The sequence below is a fragment of the Gorilla gorilla genome, chromosome 7, assembly GCF_029281585.2.
Source record: "Gorilla gorilla gorilla isolate KB3781 chromosome 7, NHGRI_mGorGor1-v2.1_pri, whole genome shotgun sequence".
NCBI classification, from domain to species: Eukaryota; Metazoa; Chordata; class Mammalia; order Primates; family Hominidae; genus Gorilla; species Gorilla gorilla.
The window spans coordinates 69,305,801-69,326,174 of record NC_073231.2 but is presented as its reverse complement, the minus strand read 5'-3'; the positions used below and the strand labels follow the sequence as shown (position 1 = coordinate 69,326,174).

Genomic DNA, 20,374 nt, shown 5'->3' with positions numbered 1-20,374 from the left:
TTCTTTAATTTCTTTATAGTTTCAACTTTTATTCTAGATTCAGAGGGTACACATGCAGTTTGTTACCTGGGTGTATTGCATAATGCTGAGGTTTGCGGTCCTATTGATCTCATCACCAAAGTACTGAACATAGTACCCAATGGTTTTGCAACCCTCACCCCCCTCCCTCCCTTCCCTCACCAGTAGTCCCCAGTGTCTATCACTGTCATTTTTATAACTATGAGTACCCAATATTTAGATCCCACTTATAAGTGAGAACATATGGTGTTTGGTTTACTGTTCCTGCATCAATTCATTACTTCATTCTTTTTTATGGCTGTGTCTACAATTTTTTCATTAGCCAAGCATGGTGGCACCCACCTGTAGTCCCAGCCACTTGGGAGGCTGAGGTGGGAGAATCACTTGAGCCCAGGAGTTGGAGGCTGCAGTGAGCTATGAAGCCACCACTGCACTCCAGCCTGGGTGACAGAGTGCGACCCTGTCCCAAAAGCAAAAACAAACAAACAAACAAACAAAAAAGCTGTAAGTACTGAAGTGTTCCAGTTTGCTTTGTTTATGTGTTACAGAACAAGGAAGCTGTAATGTGGTGGTGGTATTTCAATATTTTTGGATTACTTAAAAGAGTGGTAGAAGCTTTGCTGCCCAAAGAAGGCTTATAAATGTGACGTGTGATCCACGCAGCTCCCCCAGGAGTTGGCTTTTTTCTTTTGTAAACTCCTTGGCATCAATATGGATAGGCATGTGTTCTCTGTGTTTTCCACTTGCTCTAAAGGACAGAAGCCAAGCTTTCCTTTTTTATAATGCTCAAAGTCCCAGTTAGAAGGTCCCCCTCTGGAATTGCCACATGTAGACTGTAACAGGAAGGGGATGGCTCTTTTCATTTCTTTATGGTGTTTCCTAAGATAGGCACACAAGTTATTCATTTTTGCCAAGTTATACTATACTTCACTAATTTTTCTGTCATATTTTTCCTCATGAAATAAAATAGATCACCAAAGAGATTTATGGTATATACCTCCATTCTTGCCAAAAGATGTGTGGCAAAAAGGCGCAGAAATGATTAATACTTTTTTTCATTTGTCCCAATGGGTTGAAGAGAGAGCTTTTGCTAATTAGAATTCACAAGTCTGTCTATGGTGGCAGTTGGATCACACTCTATGCAAGGAAGTCCAGCAATAAAAGGGTAATGGGAACATATTTTATGATAGGTGTTAGATTGCTTATAACTGATTGTAAGAAGTAGTGTCCAATGTGACTGGAGGAGAATACAAAATGCCATAATTTTAATAACTTTTAATCAAAATTATTCTTGCACAAAAAGTCCTTACATACATGGAAAAACAAATACACAAACACAAATTAAATCTAAAGATACCAATTTGCAAATAAAAAAATCACTTCATTGTATTAATTTGGAAATTTGCATCAATATCACGTTACTGGAAGAGACAAACCTGAAAGTAAAGAAATTGTGCTATTCTCTGGATTTAGAAACTAAAACGCTTCCTAAAACAACTGTATACATTTTAATAAATTTAAGAAAGTTTTATTATCTTACAGTTTTGTAAAATGTTTTGTAGATACCCAATTCATAAAACTAATTTTTATAACTGTATCTAAATTTTATTATATTACCCTGAAAATGATAGCTATGTTTAGTAGCTTTAAATTGCTAAAGGGAAAAGATTTGCACTTATTGAAAAGTTAGTTAACCATATACATATTATTTGCTTAATGTTTCCAACAAGACTTCACATTAACGTGAGAATATAAAGCCATGGCTAAAGTAGGGAATTCTGTCAGCCTTGCCGGGAGTGAGGTGTAAGTCATAAAAGTCAATTAGCCCTTGTTCAGGACAGCGCTGTTGGTTCAGTGGGCCTCGGCTGTTCCTTGTCACTGACTGACTTATTGTACCAGCTACGTGGCTATAAAACAGATCTAGTTCAACAGTATCGTGTTCGAAGTTCACATTTATATTTTGAGTTTAATTTCTCGTAATTTTATCAAAAAGGAACATACAAGAACTTACTCCTCTAAATATAAAGGAGTAAGTCCTCGCTTCAGCATCACCATGACGTGCCTCTGAGTTGAACATAAGCAAGGATGTGAATACACATCCCCTGGGAGCATCCCGAGCATGGCAGCCTCACCATGCAATTGCCCCATTTCCCAGAGGTCATCACTGCTTGCTCATCACCCTCCCTCAGTCATACCTTCCCTTAACACAACCTCATGCTTATGTGTTTTGGTAATAACTGAGCACAAGATTTCATTTCTTTCTAATTATTATTTTCAACTTAAGATACCAACAGTGGGGATGTAAAACATGAAGAAAACAACAAAAGGATACAGATTTTCACTTGCCAGTTGAAAAACTCCTTTTATGTTCGGAAAATAATCTAGTAGTAAAAGTATACTTTTATATGATAATCTGAGTAATCTTTATAAATAATTTTCAAATTTATCATGAGAAAACGTTTTCAAAATTTTGCCTATAATTTAGAGCCACGAATATTGAAAACCAAGGAGCAATAGAGTCAATCAATAAGAAAGATGGTTCTTATGATTCTTTATTAGACTATACTAAATATTGAATACACTATGTTTAAAATCATTATCATTTTACTGTTCTCCATTTTGAAAGTACTCTTACATCAAATATCATACCAAGTATAATAAATAAAAGCCCTCTGATGGTATGCAGTCAAGAACCACAGCACTAAAATAATTACTCACTTGGAATATATTCTCTGCTCAATGAAAAATTTCAAAGGAAATAAGTGGTGCTAGGTAAATTAATCTTTTCTATTTGAAAACAGTAACACCTCACTTGTACTTACACAATCCCTTTCACTTAAAGATCCAAAAACACTTTTAAACAAAACAAAATCAAAAACATTTTATTGATTTTTACAGTCCACTTGTGAGGAGTGTGGTTGTCATGAGTTAGAAATGGCATGGTACAGATGGAGAACCCAGTGTCGGGTGATCCTTCAAAGTGCCACGCCCGGAGTCAAGGGCAGAATTCCCGCTGGTTTCTCTGTCCTCACAAGCTATCAGTGAATGGACACTCCTCAGTTGAAAAACTTTATTGTTGAAGGTGGAATTCATTTAATAGTAGGTGTAGCCCTCTATTGCTCTCCTGTATTCTGTTGTTCTCATCTAAATTGTAGCCAAAATAGGACAGGAGTTGAGGATTTGGAATAAACAGGTGCCCAGTTTCCACCCCGTCTTGGACCCATCGGGATTTCATGGACCCTGAGCAGGTTGCTCAAATCATCTGTATATCAGTTTCCCATAAAATAAATTCATAACATAAACATAGTTTGTCAAAATAACAAACCAAAAAAATCATCTTAAAACATTTGGAATAAGCACAGCGCATGCACGTAAGGTGCATACTGGCACATCACTGTAAGGAGAACTCCCTCGGCCTCTTTATTGGCAGTTATTTTTGCATGTGTGTTCCAGCAATGGAGTGAATGCTGTTTCAGTAAATGTAAGAGGAGGCTAGAACAAAAAAGCTGCTACTAAGATTTAACATGAAAGAATAATAAAAAGAGATTAGAAAAGACTAAGGGATTTGGCACTTCAAGATTTTCTCTGAGTCACAGAAGGCAAGAATGACCCAGATAGAAATTTATGTAGACAAGAAACACTGCATAGGAATTATAATTGCAAATATACAAAGACAGTGACTCTAACCATAACTGATGTAACAAATCCAAAAAAAGAGAGAAAACAGACAAGTAGAAAATAATACACAATATTTCTCCCACCACCAAAATGGAACATCCTATGACCCTGTTACAAAATGTCTTGGCATTTTGCATATCCCACATAGGACTGAAAAACAAGAATAAATGGATGTGTTATTCCAAATGGCTGTTGCAGCCAGTTCTGACAAGTAAGAAAACGTTGGCAAAAAGCAGAGTCATCATGGATGGAACTGGAAGCCATTATCTTTAGTGAAATAACTCAGAAAGAGGAAGTCAAATGTCTCATGTTTTCAAGCTTACAAGTGGGAGCTAAATAATGCATGCACACGGACGCAGGGAGTGAAATAATAGACACTGGAGACTCAAAAAAGTGGAAGGGTGGGGTGGGGGTGAGGGATGAGAAATTATCTAATGGGTGCAGTGCACACTATTAAGGTGATGGTTACACTAAAAACCCAGACTTCACCACTATGTTATATATCCATGTAACAAATCTGTACTTGTACCCCTTTACAGATAGATTAGATAGACAGATAGACTGACCATATGGTCAGTTGATGACCATATCCAAGACTTTTGAGGGCTTGGATACGATCAAAGAACACCAAGAAGACTGGGAAGCAGCATTATGTGTGTCTGACATGAGAATTACCAAGAAAGTAGGAAATACAGACTTCAAGAAAAGGATTAGGAGTGGGTGAAATGCCTCCTTGATTAAACTTAAAGATTACAAGCATTATTTCTGGGCACAAATTGGGCCTGGATTTATTTTCCTCAGGGCTCTGATTTTTACTTAATCATAACATTCTCTTGCTCATGGACCTGTGTCTAGGAACACAATATTAGAAGAGCAACCACAACAAAAGGGGCCTCTGTATTAGGCCATTCTTGCATTGCCATAAAGAAATACCTAAGACAGGGTAATGCATAAGAAAAGAGATTTAATTGGCTCATGGTTCTGTAGACTGTACAGGAAGCATAGTGCCAGCATTAGCTCTGGGGGAGGCCTCTTTTACTCATGGCGGAAGGAGGAGCAGAAGCAGGCACTTCACATGGTGAAAGCAGGAGAAAAGGTGGAGGGTGCCACACTTTATAATGACCAGATCTCAAGAAAACACACTCAATATTGGGAGGACACACCCAGCCATGAAGGATCTGCCCCCATGAACCTCCCATCATGCCCCACGACTGACATTAGGGATTACAATTGCACATGAGATTTAGAGGGGAGAACATCCAAACTATATCAGCCTCTGATATGGTTTGGCTGTGTCCCCACCCAAATCTCACCTTGAATTGTAAAAATCCCTACATGTCAAGGGTCGGGCCAGTTGAAGATAATTGAATCATGGGGGTGGTTTCCCCCATACTGTTCTCATGGTAGTGAATAAGTCTTACAAGATCTGATGGTTTTATAAATGGGAGTTCCCCTGCACAGGCTCTCTTGCCTGCTGCCATATAAGACATTCCTTTGCTCTTTCTTCATTTTCTGCCATGATTGTGAGGCCTCCCTAGCAATGTGGAAATGTGAGTCCATTAAACCTCTTTTTCTTTGTAAATTACCCAGTCTCATGTATGTCTTTATTAGCAGTATAAGAACAGACTAATATAATAAATTGGTACTGGGAGTGGGGCACTGCTGTAAAGATACCCAAAAATGTGGAAGGGACTTTGGAACTGGATGACAGGCAGATGTTGGAACAGTTTAGAGGGCTCAGAAGCAGATAGAAAAATGTTTGAAAGTTTGGAACTTCCTAGAGACTTGGAGGGCTCAGAAGACAGGCAGATGTGGGAAAGCTTGGAACTTCCTAGAGACTTGTTTAATGGCTTTGACCAAAATGCTGATAGTGACATGGACAATAAAATCCAGACTGAGGGAGTCTCAGATGGAGATAAGGAACTTGTTGGGAACTGGAGTGAAGGTCACTCTTCCTATGCAAAGAGACTGGTGGCATTTTGCCCCTGCCCTAGAGATCTGTGGAAATTTGAACTTGAGAGAGATGATTTCAGGTATCTGGTAAAAGAAATTTCTAGTTAGCAAAGAATTCAAGAGGTGATGAGGCATAAAAATTTTGGAAATTTGCAGCCTCATGATGCAGTAGAAAATAAAAACCCATTTTCTGGGAAGAAATTCAAGCTGGCTGCAGAAATATGCAAAAGTCATGAGGGGCCAAAGGCTAATCACCAAGACAATGGGGAAAATGTCTCCAGGGTATGTCAGAGACCTTCACAGCAGCTCCTCCCATTACTAGCCTGGAGGCCTAGGAGGGAAAAATGGTTTCATGGACTGGGCCTAGGGCCCCCCTGATCTATAAAGTTTCTGAACATGGTGCCCTGCATCCCAGCTGTTTCAGCTCTAGCCATGACTAAAAGGGGCCAACATACTTCTGAGGCCATTGCTTCAGAGGGTGCAAGTCCAAAGCCTTAGCAGCTTACATGTGGTGTTGGGCTTGTGGGCATACAGAAGTCAAGAATTGAGGTTTGGGAACCTCCACCTGGATTTTAGAGAATGTACAGAAATGCCTGAATGTCCAGGCAGAAGTTTGCTGCAGGGGTGGGGCCCTCATGGAGAACCTCTGCCAGGGCAGTGTGGAAGGGAAATGTGGGGTTGGAGCCCCCACACAGAGTCCCTACTGGGGCACTCCCTGCCTAGTGGAGCTGTGAGAAGAAGGCCAACGTCCTCCAGATCCCAGAATGGTAGATTCACTGACAGCTTGTACTGTGCACCTGGAAAAGCTGCATACACTCAACACACCCCATGAAAGAAACCAGGAGGGAAGCTGTGCCCTGCAAAGCCACAGAAGCAGAGCTTCCCAAGACCATGGGATCCCATCTCTTCCATCAATGTGACCTGATTGTGACACATGGAGTCAAAGGAGATCATTTTGGAGCTTTAAGATTTGACTGCCCCACTGGATTTTGGACTTGCCTGGGACCTGTAGCCCCTTCATTCTGGCCAATTTCTGCCATTTGGAATGACTGTATTTACCCAACACCTGTACCCCCATTGTATCTAGGAAGTAACTAACTGGCTTTTGATTTTACAGGCTCATAGGCAGAAGGGACTTGCCTTGTCTTAGATGAAACTTTGGACTGTGGACTTTTGAGTTAATGCTGAAATGAGCTAAGACTTTGGGGGACCGTTGGGAAGGCATGATTTGTTTTCAAATGTGAGGATATGAGATTTGGGAGGGGCCAGGGGCAGAATGATATGGTTTGGCTGTGTTCCCACCCAAATCTCATCTTGAATTGTAATAATCCCCATGTAACAAGGGTACTAAATCATAGGGGCAGTTTCCCCCATATTGTTCTCGTGGTAGTGAATAAGTCTCATGAGATCTGATGGTTTTATAAATGGGAGTTCCCTGCACAGGCTCTCTTGCCTGCCACGATGTAAGACATTCCTTTGCTCTCTCTTCATCTTCTGCCATGTTTGTGAGGCCTCCCCAGCCATGAGGAACTGTAAGTCCATTAAACCTCTTTTTCTTTATAAGCTACCCAGTCATGGGTACGTCTTTATTAGCAGCAGGAGAACAGACTAATACAGCCTCCAAGGCCCATGATGGATACACCTGTGTGAGTTTTCCACTATGTGCTCTCTGACTGACATCTGGGAAGCAGGCATCTATCCTTTTCTGATAACTGGAACTTATACTTGTGTTTGGGGTTGAGGATTAGTGGAGGGGGTGGATAACCATAAAATAAAGACATCAACAGTGTAGAAGGCTACACACAGATGGGAGTGAAGACACAGCTGGAATGAAGGAGGGTGGAGACACAGGTGGAAAAAAGTGATGGACATCAGCCCACGGATGGGAGCAGGGAAGCTGTGGAGAACACAGACCTTGCAAGCATGGGGATTTTTGTTTTGTTTTGCTTAATGTAGGAGGAAATGAGCAGGAAGACAACTCCATACTACAAGGGAAAACTGAAGCCTGGCCCGAGGAGTCAGACTTTCTTTGGAACTTCTCACATCTCTTATCTCATGAAAAAGTTAAAGAAAAAAGAAGTCTTGGGAGCCTTTAGATTTAGCCAGCAAGGATATTACAGAGAAACGAGGAAAACTTCTATTTTCAATACTCCTTTTGAATGTCACTTCTAAGAGAATACATGAAAGCCCAGAAGACTATCTGGGTTCTCTATCGCTCTGCAGTTAACAAAACCATTTTCTACCTAACATGCTAGAATTGCAATGTCTTTCACAGGAAAAGCAGGAGAAGGCAACCAACCATTGTTTGGGATGGATTTTGAAGGAAATTATAAAATGTTTTTGTGTTAATGCACTTGCTTTCACTTACAATCTTTTTAATGAATCCAGATTAGAAAAGCTCCCAGCCGGAATTTTAGATAATTTGTTGTTATGCAAAAATCTGAAAAAGAAAAGATAAACTTTAATCACCATACAATAATAATGAGTTTGACAAACAAAACCTTTCTTTCACCTAACTGTGAATCCAATACCTTTTTTGAAATATTTCAGTGAGAAAGGGCAAACAGAAGTCAGAGTGTCATTTATACAACCATCTGTTTTAAAGATTTACATATCTCTATCTACCACTACTATATGGGTATTTTTTCACATCTGTGTACTTTTGATCTTTTTAGTTTACTTAGTTAGAGATTACAAATGCTAATGAGAAATACATAAAAATAAATATTTAAGTATGAGGAAATCAAAGTAAATAGTCAATGTATTCATTATCAGCAGGCAATGTATACATATATCAAATCAGCATGTTGTACACCTTGAATGCCTACAATTTTTATTTGTGAACTAAATATTTTAAATTTAAAAATAATGGCACAGGCCAGGTGTGGTGGCTCACACCTGTAATCCCAGCACTTTGGGAGGCCAAGCTGGGCAGATGACTTTAGGCCAGGAGTTCGAGACCAGCCTGGCCAACATGGTGAAACCCTGTCTCTACCAAATATACAAAAATTAGCCAGGCATGGTGGCAGGTACCTGTAATCCCAGCTACTCCAGAGGCTGAAGCATGAGAATTGCTTGAACTGCGGAGGCAGAAGTTTTAGTGAGCCGAGATTGCACCCCTACACTCCAGCCTGGGTGACAGAGCAAGACTCTGTCTCGAAAAAAAAAAAAAGGCACAACAATATATGACAACAGATGCCTACATTTGTAGCATGAGTAACTGCTGTAATCCTGCAAATGTGGGATCACGTGGAGATGTGCAAGCTCTGCCTGTCACTTACTGGCCAGCACAGTTTTGCTGATCCAGAGTCCCGTTGGGTGCTGCTATGGTTACTGCTCAGCCAGCCATTTCTACATGTCCGGAGCTGGATCACAGAGAGGTGCACTTATGAGGTCATGCCCCATGCCAGGTGATGGAGGGTGGTGGGAGTAGGAGAAGATCCAGTCCTCAGTACTTCTCCCTCTCCCTCCACCTGAGTAGTCTTGCACTTGCTTTGGCTCCCTCCATGCTGCCTTGGCTATACCCATTCCCCTCATTATAACCAGAGAAATTATGACCAAGAAAAGCACCAGCCAGGGATTGTCTAGTCACCAGGACTACTGAATACATATTCAGCAAAGAGCCTATGTGTGAAGAGAGAAAACATGATGGTCTCTGCAATATAGAGAAAAGATGGAGACCAGTTTTCTTAAGACTCAAGGATATGAGCATAAATAATCAATTTATATCTGAAACTTAACAATTAGCTACATCCAGCCACTTTATGAGCTGTACTTCATGACTAGTATCTCTGACACAAAATTAAATAAAATCATGTGGCCATATTTTCTTATCAGTGTTTTGGCTTTATGTTTTTGGCTTTATTTTAACTGTATTAAGTGTTAAGGTCGGGGGAGTGAGCTGGGGCCAAACTATTTCTACTATTTTGGGAACTTGAATTTCACTGATGCACATCTGAGAAGATAAAAAGTTTTCCTGATCCTTCCTATTTTGATTCCCTGTGCTTATCTTTACTGGCCCCATCTAATTTACCCAACTCAGAAGCAGTAGCTAGAAAAGAAATGATGATGTGAACATGGATATTGACAAAGACTCTCTTCTTGACCAAACTCTACTCAGGTTCTCCTGAGCTCTTTTCCAACTAGACCTGACTTTCGGATTTCCATGTCCATCTCTACATTGTCCAATTTTAGCAAGAACCCTGCTGCTAAGTTTAACCAGTACCTCCCACCCCTTGATACCTGAAATTCCTCATCCCCATCATTTCCCAGGTGATATTTGATCATCACCAAGATCATCACCCTATCCTGTTAAATAGGGTCAGCCTGAGCCTTTCTCCTAATGTTTCCTCTGAGTAATTTTCCATCCATTGGCTCCACCCTGCTCCTGGGCTATCAACTCCCACTTGCTCATGGCGTATTTGGAGTTCAGCCCAATCTTTCTCCTTCAGTGCAAAACTCCATTGCACTGGTCCCTATACCTATCACCATGGTCCCCCTTGAATAACATCTTTCTTGCCATGCTTTAACAAGTATTGTTGAATAACCTTTTCTTCAACAGTGTGCAGATGGATGACACAGTAATTCTCATTCTCTAGCACAAGCCCTAGCCATATGCCATTTCCTTATCGTAAGGAACACTGGAACAGAGTTTCATGATGGAGAAACAGCTTATAGTAGATTGCACTAAACCTCGGGAAAAGCCAAATTACCAGGACAATTTATGCCTGCTTTATTTTTGCTAGGTAAAGTGAAAGCTTTCTTCATTATTTTATAAGTGGTGCAGTTCTGCAAGATAACCACAGTAGAAAGACTGTTGTTCTTTCTTTAAACGTATTTTAGAGGCTGGAAATTGCATCCATGATTGAATATTGAAAGATATTATCTATTTTCCAATCCAAGCAGACCAGAATTAATTGCTTAACAGGTGAAACAAATCAAAAGAAAAGTAAAACATTTCCATCATCACAGATTTTGAAGCAAGGTATGTAAATATTGAAAAATCATTCTTGAATTTTTTTCTTAATTTTGTACAAATGGTGACAAAATATCCAAATTAACGATATTTTACATCAGTTTATATCAAACATGATATATGATTCCCAAATCAGATATTACTGCTACTTGATATTTCTATAACAACTTGCTTTCAAGCAGATTAATCTAAGTCTCAGTCCCTTTATGTATAAAGGAAAAATTATGATAATAATAACTGTCATTGGTTATCTCCTGGAATACTATCCCAGTAGTATTCAGTAAATTAAAACAGTAGTACTGTTCCAGCAGTACTGATTTGCATGGGGTGTAAAAATGTATGCTTGTAGTTTCCTTTTTTTCTTTCTTCTTTCCAACTTTCCTGAAATTAATTTTCAAAACAGTTATGCAATGTATTTGTTGATTTCTGCTTGTAGATGACTTTGATTGCTTTACTCCCAACAAGAAGCTAAAAAGCACTTCTTCCTATGTTAAAAAGTTTATATATATATATATATATATATATATATATATATTTTTTTTTTTTTTTTTTTTTTGAGACGCAGTCTCACTCTTGCCAGGCTGCAGTGCAGTGGCACAATCTTGGCTCACTGAAACCTCCGCCTCCTGGGTTCAAGCAATTCTCCTGCCTCAGCCTCCCAAGTAGCTACAGGTGCACGCCACCCTGCCAAGCTAATTTTTTGTATTTTTGTAGAGACGGGGTTTCACCATGTTGGCCAGAATGGCCTCCATCTCTTGACCTCGTGATCGGCGCGCCCCGGCTTCCCAAAGTGCTGGGATTACAGGCGGGAGCCACCGCACCCGGCCGAAAAGTTTATATAATTATTTGCTGCTGCTGTCTTTTGTCAAAGATGCTTGATCAAAAAAATAATATTTGAGCAGTATCTACTTTTATACAAAGTTTATACAGAGTTTATACAAAGACTTGTCTCCTTCCTGTGACAGAAACATGCATATTATCTAAAAAAGTCAAGTCATGAATGAGGATTTTCCTCATAAATGTTCTAAGAAAGTAAATCTTCTGCCTAAGGTTTAGGTTAATGTTTCAAGATGTATCCCTTGAAAATCCAGGAGACTTTTGAGAAGTAGAGTAAAAGTCATATTCAGCTCCTACTCCTTGAGAAAACTTCGTGAAATGGCCTCAGCTTTAGTGAAGTGCATACCAGATAGAGAAAACATTGTCCAGTCTGGTCGACTCCGTGTTCTTTAATATCAACCATAAATTTTTAGCCAAAAAGTCCAAATTCTGTAATGCTTGACATACTTTAACGAAAGCACTCATTCAATTTTCTGCCTGAGCACCAAGCTCTAAAGTAACTTGAACACTTTAAACCACATGGCTCCACTAAATGTGCTTGGATTCTTTTGCTTGGTAACGTAGTAGTAAGAAGTTGATTGTGTTTGAAGATAAGACTTATCTTTTGGAGAAAACCTAACTTGGTAAAGTGAAGATTTTCAAATCAATCCTTCTTTTAATAGAAAAGAGGAAGATGCAGGACTTTCTTGATTGTATTGAGATCATGACTTCATTGAAAAGAACATTCCTACCCAGGTGTTAGAGGTTAGTACTTATGAATGTAACACAAAGGGGCTTTTGTCAAATCATAACAATAAAGAACCATTCTAGGCATTGTGCTGCTCCTGCTGAACGCACATTACTCGACTATGTGCAGTCTGCAAATAAAGTCATGGTAAATTTGCTTGAATTTAGAAATGCCTTAGTAGGATAATTTTGGCAATAAAAAATATTATTTCAGTAAACAAATTTCAAAGTTATGGGGAAAAGAATTTTAGTCCAAAATAGTGAAGTAGATATGCAAATCTTCCTCAATCTCTTTTGAGTCTCCATTGAAATAATTACCAGGATGCTTAATAAGAACAAATATATCCATATTCATCAAGAGGGCAGAATGTGGAAGATCACCAACAGATAAGAGTATTCAGCAAATTCTGGAAAAATAAAATACATGAGAAAATGTTGACAGATGAAATAGGAGAGAAAGCTGCAGCCCAGAGAATTCTATGAGGCAGGAGCAATCTGACTGTGTGTCGCCCAGAGACCCCAAACAGTTACGGCAGGGGCAGAGGAGGGAGAAGTGAGATTGCAAACAAGGGTTCACAAAGACCTGGATGGAGAAACACAATAATTAGTAACCACCATCCATACAGAACACTGACAGCTAAGAGGAAAATGTTATTGACATAGTGATAGATGAGATAGACATAGAAATAGAGATTTTTTTCCAAAGAAATTGAACAAATTGAAAGAAGAAAAGTAACGAAATTTTTGTGGAGCTGAAACTCAAGAGAAAAAGCCTTCCTCATTCTGGAATTTTAGGAAGATAAATCTGCATTTTACATCCAATTGTTCAAACTAAAATTTACACCAAAGGGGAAATTTTGTAAGAAAATAAACTTATCTAAAGGAGAGCAGGTGAAACTCACACTACCAATTGAAATGCTATTAATTTCAAATATCAATAGACAATGAAGAATCACAAGGCATGGGAGGTTAATTAGGAACATGAAAAAGAAAGGCCAAGATTTTCAAAAAGGAAAACAATGCCAGAAGAAACAGGGAAATTCCAAGAACTAGAGAAAAAGAGTAAGAAAGCATTACAATTATTACATGTACTCAGAGATTGCAATATGTATCATACTTGTAAAACAAGGATAAGTTTCTATAGAAGATAAATCGGAAACAAGAAAGATCTCTTAGGAATTAAACTCTGATTAAAAAATGTTTTTATGTAGTAAATGTTAAAAAGTAAGTAAAACATACCAGTTTAGGAATCAAAATGATGAAATAACAGATATTATGAAACAAAAGATAAAAAATATAGAGATCCAGATGATCTAATATTCAATTAAGGTATCTCTAGAAGAGAAGACAGAAAGAATAAAGGGAAACATAGTCAAATAAATAATTAAAGAGAATCTTTCAAAATTGTGGATGGATTTGTCTTTACATTGAAAACTCCAATAATTGAAAAGTCTCATTCCTTGATGTAAATTTATAAGATCTTATTTTTATTTTAACTATATGTTTATTTAGAGACAGGTTCTCACCCTTCACTCAGGATGGAGTACAGTGGCACAATCATGGTTCATTGCAGCCTCAACCTCCTAGGCTCAAGCAGTCCTCCTGCCTCACCCTCCCAAGTAGCTGAGACTACGGGTGCCTGCCATCATGCTCAGCTAATTTATTTTTATTTTTTGTAGAGATTGGGTTTTGCTATGTTGCCCAGGCTAGTCTGGAACTCCTGGGCTCAAGCAATCCTCCCACTTCAGCCTCTCAAAGTGCAGGCCATTACATTTGACCTGTAAGATTTTTAAAAATAAAGAATAATCATAAAATTTTAAACCTCTCTGTGAAAATAAAATTGATTTCCTATAAAATAGAATCATAATAGGATAGAAGAAATAGAATGGATTCTTCAAAGATCAAGGGAAACTTCTTGAACTTATAATTTTATAACAGACGACCTATGAACTAATTATGAGGAAATAATACATACAATTTCAGGCATTCAAGGATTATCAAAACTATCTCCCTTAAGCCTTTTCATAGTAAGTTCTCCAACATGTATTCCAGCAGAACAAAGAAGTAACACAAGAAAAAGGAAGAATGGAGACCAGAAACCATGGACTTCACTCAAGCAATTAGTGAAGGGAAATCCCAGGTTGATGGCAGGTGACACTAATCCTAATGAAAAGCCAGTTCAAATTAGAAGACAGGAGTCTCTGGTGTAAAAGAGAAATGACATGGTTTATATAATTTGATTGTATAAAAAATGTGAAGATATTGCAAAGACACATAATGCATTTACAATGTCCAGGAAATGCAAAAATTATATAAGAAAATAACAGTTCAAATATGAACCAAAGACATGACATTATTTTAAATAATTTAAATCACACAAGAAAATAGCCCTTTTATTAAGACAATTATTTTTGAAGTGGCCAGATTTATAATATTTACACATAGAGAAAGAAATAAAATCTGAGCATGTTTCCTGATCCTACAATAATTTAGTTAAAATGATATATACTTTTAATTGTTCAAGGTAATTTATGGTCAACAGCAAGAAATTTCATTGTAGTTGCAGGAAAAACATGTTGAATATCTGAGTAACATAAAGATAATAACATAGCTAACAGAGTGAAGATGTAAAAGGTGAAGAAAATGCAAGTAAGTATGGGATTGGGTAGTAGTTTCAAAACTTTAAAGAAAGAAGACAGGCTATCAAAATTAATGCCACAAGAATCAGAAGGTCAATTACATACCAATGAATGGACTAAATATGTGTATGTATGTATATATATTTAGTGGACTTTATTTATGAGTCACATATATATATACATATATACATATATATACACATACATATAGTTCACTCATCAGTATGTAATTGACTTTCTAGTGTGTGTGTGTGTGTGTGTGTGTGTGTGTATCACACAGGGATAGCATAAGCAAGATAAATCCTCATCTTCAGAGTGAAAATTGATATCTTCTACAGTTGAAAATGAATGAAATAAAAATCTATTACCTAGCTGTGATGGTTAATACTGAGTGTTAATTTGATTGGATTGAAGGCTGCAAAATATTGATCCTTGGTGTGCTTGTGAGGGTGTTGCCAAAGGAGATTAACATTTGAGTCAGTGAACTGGGAAAGGCAGACCCACCCTTAATCTGAGTAGGCACCATCTAATCAGCTGCCAGCGTGGCCAGAATAAAAAGCAGGCAGAAGAACGCTAAAAGACTCGACTGGCTTAGCCTCCCAAACTACATTTTTCTACTGAGCTGCATTCTTCTTGCCCTCAAACATCAGACTCCAAATTCTTCAGTTCTGGGACTTGGACTGGCTTCCTTGCTCCTCAGCTTGCAAATGGTCTATTGTGGGACCCTGTGATAATGTAAGTTAATACCCCTTAATAAACTCCCTTTTTTATACATCTATCTATCCTATTAATTCTGTCCCTCTAGAGAACCCTAATACACTAGACAATTATGATGGCAACAACCAAAGAATATAAAAGAGAAATACCTAAAAGAAGCTGCCTCTGGAGAGAGGGTCCAGGCTCAAGTTTTCTTTCAGGAGCTCTATTGTATGATATGATTTGATATCACATGTCTGTACTACAAGGTTAAAATAGATGCAAATATATTTAGACAATAGGAAAGAAACCAGAAGCTAAAACTTTTTTAGTTAGTCCATTCCCTGCCTTCCAAGCCCATTCATGGATCCCAAGCTAAGAAGTCCCTTCTATAAAGGCAAGCCCACCACCACTGCCATGGGCCTGCCTGCCAGGGCTTCCACACCTCCCCAGGCAGCAGGACTCTCCCTTTCCCATCTTCACAGTTTTCAGGGCTGCTGTTGGTGAGGATTTTGAGTCTTGGTGGTTTATTGGCTACACAACAAAAATACAAGGCTTGGTGGTTTATTGCTACACCACAGGAACACAAGGTTAACAATGTGACAAAAAAATTTCCCCCAAATTAAAGTTGGTGTCCCATGTGTTTTGAAGTTATTAACCATTGTGATGCTAAATCTTGAACAATCCATCTGTCTTACACCAGGGCTGTCCTGCACAGGGCTGGCTCCCTGCTCACACAGGTTAGAGCAGAAAAGGAGTAGTATAACACAATTTCCTACCTCATTTCGTATTCATGATCACCTGTCTCCAGCACAAAGGAAACAAAAGCAAACCATGTGATTTTATGCCTTGCAACTGCTATACTTCTATAGGCAAATGAGGTTGCAGTAACTGCATAAGAAAGTGGTTGACTGGCTCTTCTTAGCCTTTAATTTTACTAATTTATTTTGTATATTAGTTAAGGGAATCCTTTTTTAAACATAAATTTTTAATTCAAATTTTCTTTAAGGGAAAACATTTTTCTGCTTAAGGTTAGCTAAGTAATTCTGCATTTTCTTTCTTTTCAGAGAGAAATAGCATATCATCAGCTAGATACAATAAATTTATTGGGGTGGAGCCAAGATGGCCGAATAGGAACAGCTCCAGTCTACAGTTCCCAGCATGAGCGACGCAGAAGACAGGTGATTTCTGCATTTCCAACTGAGGTACCGGGTTCATCTCACTGGGGAGTGTCAGAAAGTGGGTGCAGGAGAGTGGGTGCAGCACACTGAGCATGAGCCAAAGCTGGGCAAGGCATCGCCTCACCCGGGAAGCTCAAGGGGTCAGGGAATTCCCTTTCCTAGTCAAAGAAAGGGGTAACAGATGGCACCTGGAAAATCAGGCCACTCCCACCCTAATACTGCGCTTTTCCAATGGTCTTAGCAAATGGCACACCAGGAGATTGTATCTCGCACCTGGCTCGGAGGTTCCTATGCCCACGGAGCCTCTCTCATTACTAGCACAGCAGTCTCAGATCAAACTGCAAGGCAGCAGCGAGGCTGGGGGAGGGGCACCTGCAATTGCCCAGGCTTGAGTACGTAAACAAAGCAGCCGGGAAGCTCGAACTGGGTGGAGCCCACCGCAGCTCAAGGAGGCCTGCCTGCCTCTGTAGACTCCACCTCTGGGGGCAGGGCATAGCCAAACAAAAGGCAGCAGAATCCTCTGCAGACTTAAATGTCCCTGTCTGACAGCTTTGAAGAGAGTAGTGGTTCTCCCAGCACCCAGCTGGAGATCTGAGAACGGACAGACTACCTCCTCAAGTGGGTCCCTGAACCCTGAGTAGCCTAACTGGGAGGCACCCCCCAGTAGGGGCAAACTGACAACTCACATGGCCAGGTACTCCTCTGAGACAAAACTTCCAGAGCAACGATCAGGCAGCAACATTTGCTGCTCACCAATATCCGCTGTTCTGCAGACTGCGCTGCTGATACCCAGGCAAACAGGATCTGGAGTGGACCTCCAGCAAACTCCAACAGACCTGCAGCTGAGGGTCCTGACTGTTAGAAGGAAAACTAACAAACAGAAAGGACATCTACACCAAAACCCCATCTGTACGTCACCATCATCAAAGACCAAAAGTAGATAAAACCACAAAGATGGGGAAAAAACAGAGCACAAAAACTGGAAACTCTAAAAAGCAGAGCGCCTCTCCTCCTCCAAAGGAAGGCAGCTCCTCACCAGCAATGGAACAAAGCTGGATGGAGAATGACTTTTGACGAACTGAGAGAAGAAGGCTTCAGACGATCAAACTACTCCAAGCTAAAGGAGGAAGTTCAAACCCATGGCAAAGAAGTTAAAAACCTTGAAAAAAAATTAGACGAATGGCTAACTAGAATAACCAATGAAGAGAAGTCCTTAAAGGACCTGATGGAGCTGAAAACCACGGCACGAGAACTACATGGCAAATGCACAAGCCTCAGTAGCCAATTTGATCAACTGGAAGAAATGGTATCAGTGATGGAAGATCAGATGAATGAAATGAAGCAAGAAGAGAAGTTTAGAGAAAAAAGAATAAAAAGAAATGAACAAAGCCTCCAAGAAATATGGGACTATGTGAAAAGACCAAATCTACGTCTGACTGGTGTACCTGAAAGTGACAGGGAGAATGGAACCAAGTTGGAAAACACTCTGCAGGATATTATCCAAGAGAACTTCCCAATCTAGCAAGGCAGGCCAACATTCAAATTCAGGAAATACAGAGAACGCCACAAAGATACTCCTCGAGAAGAGCAACTCCAAGACACATAATTGTCAGATTCACCAAAGGTGAAATGAAGGAAAAAATGTTAAGGGCAGCCAGAGAGAAAGGTCGGGTTACCCACAAAGGGAAGCCCATCAGACTAACAGCAGATCTCTCATCAGAAACTCTACAAGCCAGAAGAGAGTGGGAGCCAATATTCAACATTCTTAAAGAAAAGAATTTTCAACCCAGAATTTCATATCCAGCCAAACTCAGCTTCATAACTGAAGGAGAAATAAAATACTTTACAGACAAACAAATGCTGAGAGACATTATCACCACCAGGCCTGCCCTAAAAGAACTCCTGAAGGAAGCACTAAACATGGAAAGGAACAACCGGCACCAGCCACTGCAAAAACATGCCAAATTGTAAAGACCATCGAGACTAGGAAGAAACTGCACCAACTAACGAGCAAAATAACCAGCTAACATCATAATGACAGGAACAGATTCACACATAACAATATTAACCTTAAATGTAAATGGGCTAAATGCTCCAATTAAAAGACACAGACTGGCAAATTGGATAAAGAGTCAAGACCCATCAGTGTGCTGTATTTAGGAAACCCATCTCACGTGCAGAGACACACATAGGCTCAAAATAAAGGGATGGAAGAAGATCTACCAAGCAAATAGAGAACAACAAAATGCAGGGGTTGCAATCCTAGTCTCTGATAAAACAGACTTTAAACCAACAAAGATCAAAAGAGACCAAGAAGGCCATTACATAATGGTGAAGGGATCAATTCAACAAGAAGAGCTTACTATCCTAAATATATATGCACCCAATACAGGAGCACCCAGATTCATAAAGCAAGTACTTAGAGACCTAGAAAGAGACTTAGACTCCCACACAATAATAATGGGAGACTTTAACACCCCTCTGTCAATATTAGACAGATCAATGAGACAGAAAGGTAACAAGGATATCCAGGAATTGAACTCGGCTCTGCACCAAGCAGACCTAATAGACATCTACAGAACTCCCCAACCCAAATCAACAGAATATACATTCTTTACAGCACCACACCACACCTATTCCAAAATTGACCACATAGTTGGAAGTAAAGCACTCCTCAGCAAATGTAAAAGAACAGAAATTACAACAAACTGTCTCTCAGACCACAGTGCAATCAAACTAGAACTCAGGATTAAGAAACTCACTCAAAACCGCTCAACTACATGGAAAATGAACAACCTGCTCCTGAATGACAACTGGGTACATAACGAAATGAAGGCAGAAATAAAGATGTTCTTTGAAACCAATGAGAACAAAGACACAACATACCAGAATCTCTGGGACACATTCAAAGCAGTGTGTAGAGGGAAATTTATAGCACTAAATGCCCACAAGAGAAAGCAAGAAAGATCTAAAATTGACACCCTAACATCACAATTAAAAGAACTAGAGAAGCAAGAGCAAACACATTCAAAAGCTAGCAGAAGGCAAGAAATAACTAAGATCAGAGCAGAACTGAAGGAAATAGAGACACAAAAAACCCTTCAAAAAGTTAATGAATCCAGGAGCTGGTTTTTGAAAAGATCAACAAAATTGATAGACCGCTAGCAAGACTAATAAAGAAGAAAAGAGAGAACAATCAAATAGATGCAATAAAAAATGATAAAGGGGATATCACCACCGATCCCACAGACATACCAACTACCATCAGAGAATACTATAAACACCTCTATGCAAATAAACTAGAAAATCTAGAAGAAACGGATAAATTCCTCGACACATACACCCTCCCAAAACTAAACCAGGAAGAAGTTGAATCTCTGAATAGACCAATAACAGGCTCTGAAAGTGAGGCAATAATTAATAGCTTACCAACCAAAAAGAGTCCAGGACCAGATGGATTCACAGCCAAATTCTACCAGAGGTACCAGGAGGAGCTGGTACCATTCCTTCTGAAACTATTCCAATCAACAGAAAAAGAGGGAATCCTCTCTAACTCATTTTATGAGGCTGGCATCATCCTGATACCAAAGCCTGGCAGAGACACAACAAAAAAAGAGAATTTTAGACCAATGACCCTGATGAACATCGATGCAAAAATCCTCAATAAAATA

General features: G+C 39.3%; 1 protein-coding gene across 1 annotated transcript in view; it reads right to left on the bottom strand.

The window, feature by feature from the left end:
* PXDNL (peroxidasin like) overlaps positions 1 to 20,374 on the bottom strand; it is a 508,880-nt gene that overhangs the window by 162,851 nt on the left and 325,655 nt on the right. The window contains exon 6 of the mRNA XM_055349261.2: positions 8,018 to 8,089. Coding sequence (XP_055205236.2) covers positions 8,018 to 8,089 — 72 coding nt within the window. The remainder of the gene's footprint in view (positions 1 to 8,017; positions 8,090 to 20,374) is intronic.